General features: G+C 50.3%; 1 protein-coding gene across 1 annotated transcript; it reads left to right on the plus strand.

Annotated features, from left to right (window-relative positions):
• Nucleotides 1–260: 260 nt before the first annotated feature.
• Nucleotides 261–4,586, plus strand: LOC101622088 (15 kDa protein B-like). Its single transcript, XM_004676604.2, has 4 exons — nucleotides 261–447; nucleotides 1,076–1,180; nucleotides 3,050–3,151; nucleotides 3,824–4,586. Exons 1-4 carry the CDS (start codon nucleotides 268–270, stop codon nucleotides 3,926–3,928), a joined length of 492 nt encoding a protein of 163 aa, XP_004676661.1. The 5' UTR covers nucleotides 261–267; the 3' UTR covers nucleotides 3,929–4,586.
• The last annotated feature ends 201 nt before the right edge of the window (nucleotides 4,587–4,787 follow it).

Here is a 4,787-nt window from a genome sequence, read left to right on the forward strand (position 1 = left end):
GGGTTCCACAGGTCTCCTGCCCTGAGTAGGGCTCTGGCCTCACTCTTAGGCCTTGGCCTATTGCCTAAGCTTTCCTGCCTCTTTGCCAATGATATTTTCAGATGACTGGTCAATACTGGGTGTCTAGCAAGGGCAAGGAGAGGTCCTCTTCAGGAAGTCACGTGCTTTACATGTTGCCAACAGCTCTTTGAGTAATGTGGCTATTGGCAATATGTATGGCTCTTGCCTTAAAAGGGCTGTAAGGGGCAGTGGATCAGGAAAGGAACAATGGCAGGGGCCTGGAGGGTACTAGTGCTGGTAGTGGGCTTAGCAGCGGTGGCCTGTGAGGCCCAGCCTCGTCGTCTGAGCTATGAGGAGATTGTCACCATGGCCTTGAAGTTCTTCAATCGAGGGCAACAAGGACAGTCCCTCTTCCGCCTGCTGGAAGCCACCCCACCTCCTAGTTCAGTGAGTTATCTGAGGGCCCAGGCCAGGGTAGCAAGTAGCACCTGCTTTTTAGCAGCCTGTGAGGGCAGGCAAGAGAAAATACCTGGCACAGGTATAAAGTGCTTGGCTAATATTAGCTGTTATCATGACGATGTTTTTCCATTGTAAGGTAAAACATAGCTTATAATCTTGGGCCTGACAGCTGTCTAGCTGATAAATTCAGGGCCTCTGCCCTGAATCCAGCCTGCAAGCAGGTTCTAAGATTGAAGGGAAATGCAGGGTTGTTTCAAAGGAGAGACATGAACAGAATGCTGTCACCAGCCCCAGAGGGTGCCTTCATTGTCCCTCGCTGTTCCATTTCTCTCTCTAGGAAGATGAGCACAGAAGGCAGATATTATTGTTCCTGTTTCATAGAAGAGGAAATTCAGTGACAAAGACAGGAAGTGATGGCTCCAGGTCATATAGCTACTGAAGTGGTATTCTTCCACCAGCTTCACCAAGCTCCCCCACAACTAAAATCTCCCCTAAGAGGGGGGTGAAAAGAACAAACCTGGGCTGAGTCGCTTCTAACTTGTAACTGATTTCTTTGTGCCTTTGTTCCTGCATCTGGAAAAAGGAGATGATCAGGAATTTTCTCTTGCTTCTTTAGAACTCCACGAAGACTCCCATACCGCTCAACTTCAGGATTAAAGAGACTGTGTGCATTTTAAATCAACAGAGACAGCCCAGAGAATGTGCTTTCAAGGAAGGCGGGGTGAGTCTTCCATCCCTCTTCTCTAAGCCCCAATAAACAGGAGGGGGTCCATTTCTCTCCCCCTGCTCTAAGCGGATGTGTTTGCCCACACCCACCCCACCTGGCCATGTAAGTAAGGTTTGACTGTATAAACCTTTTATTTATTTATTAAAGATGTATTTTTGTGGGCCCTCCCTGGTGGTGCAACGGGCTAGGACACAGCACTGCAAGCTAACTGCAGCTGCTTCAGTGTGAGTTCGATACTTGGCCCTGGAGGTGATCTATATGGTGCAGCAGACCTCTCCTGTCTTGCCCGCTGCTCCCCTCAGCAGTGTACTTCATCAGTCTGCCTGTTCTGCTCCCCACTCTGTCTCTGGTGAATCCTCTCACCCTCCGCACCTCTGGCCTGTACCCTAGTTCGTATGCATAAATAAATAAAATAAATCTTTTTAAAAAAAGATGCAGTAGGGTGTAGGGCAGAGATAGAGTTCACGAGAAACAGAGTGGGGAGCAGAACAGGCAGATCCACTGAAATACACTGCTGAGGGGAGACGTGGGAGAGGTCTACCACCGTGATGTGGGTCAGCTCACCTGACTGGACGTCAAACACAGCTTGATAGTGTTGAGACTATCACCTGTGCCACCAGGGAGGTCCTGCGGAAGCCTTTTATTTATTTATTTTTAAAAGATTTATTTATTTATGCATACAAGAACTAAGGTGCAGGCCAGAGGTGGGGAGGGGCTGGTGAGAGGATTCACCAGAGACAGAGTGTGGAGCAGAACAGGCAGATTGACTGAAATACACAGCACATCGGCCTGGAGAAGTCTGCCATGCCATGTGGTTCACTTTCCTGGCCAGGCTTGAACTCATGCTGCAGTGGCTTTGGGTAGCTTCATAGTGTTGCTCTTGAACCCCTTGTACCACCAGGAAGGGCCCTGTGGAAGCCTTTAAAAAATTGTTTTTCCTCCTGTTCTTTCTTAATATAAACTATTGTAAATCCGTACTATAAAAGCAATACATGCTAAAAAATTGTTAAACATAAAAAGAGAAAGGACAAATCAAGACCCTAATCTATGTAGAAAGAATTGCTTCTGGAGCCTCCCTAAATGGTACAAGGGTTAAAAACAGTGTTATCAAGCTTCTGCCAGCCACTGCAGCTAGAATTCGACTCCCAGCCTGCCAGGGAAGTGACCACATGGCTCAGCAGACCTCTCCTGACCCGCCTGCTCTCCCCTCAGCAGTGTGTTTCAGTAGATCTGATTGTTGTGCTCCCCACACTCACTGGTGAATCCCGCCCCCCCACCGCTCTCTACCTGCCCAACCCCTCCCCTGCACCTCTGGCTCACACCCCAGCGCTTGTATACATAAATAAATAAATCTTATGGAAAAAAAGAAGTAATTGCTTTTATAAACTTAAAAAAGTAACAATTTATTAGAGTAAATTAACAGAGAAGCAAACGAAGTCATAATAAAAACCTCCATTAAACACTACTATCCAGGAACCAAATGACATTAACCATTGGTATATCATCTTTTGTATCGTTTTTATGTACACCCCTCTATTTTAAACAAATATGACTTCGTCTGATGTACGAGTGCCTTTTCCCATTTACTGTTTTACACAAACAGCCTTTATCTGCGTGGGTGCTCACGCAGTCTGCTCAGTGTCCTTTCCAGCTATAGCTCTGGGCAACCTCAAGTTGCACCTCTGGCTTGAGGAGGGTTAGGGGTGAGACCTTGTTGGGCCGGGAGGCTAGGTGATGGGCACGCCCCCGCGGGGCTGCTGCGGGCTCAGACCAGGGACGCCCGCAGACTGGGGCACCGGCGCGGCTCGGTTTCCCGGGGAGCGCTGCAGGAACGCTTCCAGCCCTGTGCGCCCTCCCCGGCAGGAGGAGAGAAAATGCACCGGTAGCTTCCTCAAGAGGCCACCCCGCCGCATCCTCACGGTCGACTGCGTCCCAGTCCGCGATCCAGAGGTCGGTGAGCCAGAGGTGAGTGGTCACCGCCGCCCTCTCCCGGTCCCCGCCTGCCCGCCTGTAGCCCCACTTCCCGCCCCCTCGGCTCGCTGCACTGGCTGCTCCCCCGTTTTACTTTCCCACGACTGAGGTGCTGCTGCCTGGGTCACAGATGTCCCTGGCGAGGCCTTAGTTTATTCATCTGGAAAATGGGGTCCATCAAGCCCTTCTAAACGCAAATTGTTGGGAAGACAGAGCCTTATGGGGTGTGAGGAGGGGTCTTCACGACTGCTAGCCATTTGTTAGGAGGGGAGGAGCAGACACTGCCAGACCACTGAGAGTACTGGGGTTGCGGGTTGGTGCTGAGTCCTCAAGATTTGGTTCTGCTGGAGATCCTGGCTCCTGGGACTCCTAACCTCCTTGCCCCGTCCCTCATCCACACCCTTTCCCATCCTACATTTGGAAAACTGAAGCCAGAGGTGGGGCCTCCTGGCAGAGTGGAAGAGCTCTAATTACCACAACCCACACCTCTCCAGGTCTCTGGACCTCAAGGGGGAGGGGCTGATTGAGGACCACTGTGCATCCTCATCACCAACCTCCTTGCCTGTGCTTCACTCTCCTTACCTGTCCTGGAGAGAGGCCCAGGGCGGGGCAGAAAAGGGGATCAATCCTGAGGACTAGAGTGGCTATCCAGTGTTATTTCTGCAGGTCCCCACCATGAGGCCTTCTGCTGACCCCTTTGAGAGAGACTCTCTGGGGCTTGATATCATCAAGCAACAAGGGGGCTACACCCTGCATAAGAAAGGCAAGTAGGACATCACCACCATCCTGAAGAATTTCTAGAGCTGGAGAAGGAAGGGATGGTACTGCATCTCCACCACAAGCTCCCCTTGCAACATTATGCCCTCAGCACCTTTCCTGCTGTCTGAACTCGTCCACATGCTTCTGTTTTTGCACACAAGCTTCCCTCTGCCTGAGTTAGCTCCTACCCTACCCCATGTCTGTCATCCTACTTATCCTTCAAAGCACAGCTCCAAAGCCCTGCCCTCTAGGAAGCTTCCCTGCGCTACTCTAAGAAAGATAGCATTCCCTCATCTGTACCTTCATGAACCTCAAATCATGCTGGCGTTACCTGTTGTGCCCAAGCCAGATAACACTGTCTACTCACAGATAACACTGTCTACTCCCAGAGCCAGCTGCAGGGAGCTGTGGAATGAGTTTCTCAACAAAGTGCTCCAGGAATCCTGAGAGGGCAATTCCTTTTACACAGGAGCCTGAGCACCCCAGCTCCCTGCCTAGTCACTGTGACAACTAAACTTTCCAGTCACTGTGACAACTGAACATATCCAGACACCCTCAAATCTGCCAGAGAACTGGCAGAGAAATCCATGAGAACTGGTCCTGGTGAGAATCACAGAAGAGAGGTTCAATAAAAGCTTTCTGAAATAAATGATTAAGAGAATGAATGATTACAGCATTAGAGGTTGTACTGGCTGGATTCAGGTGACTACACCAGTGAGTTGGTTCTAGGGGCAATTCCACTGGGCATCATGGGACTTCTTGTGGTCAGGGCACAAACGATGAAGGGAAATGGGGTAACAGGAGACCATCGGGGACCACCCTGGATGTTAAAGAAGGCAGAGTAATCTGCCCCAATCTCCTTATCTGCCTT

This window comes from Condylura cristata, unplaced genomic scaffold (genome assembly GCF_000260355.1).
Source record: "Condylura cristata isolate star-nosed mole 26May11 unplaced genomic scaffold, ConCri1.0 scaffold00004, whole genome shotgun sequence".
NCBI classification, from domain to species: Eukaryota; Metazoa; Chordata; class Mammalia; order Eulipotyphla; family Talpidae; genus Condylura; species Condylura cristata.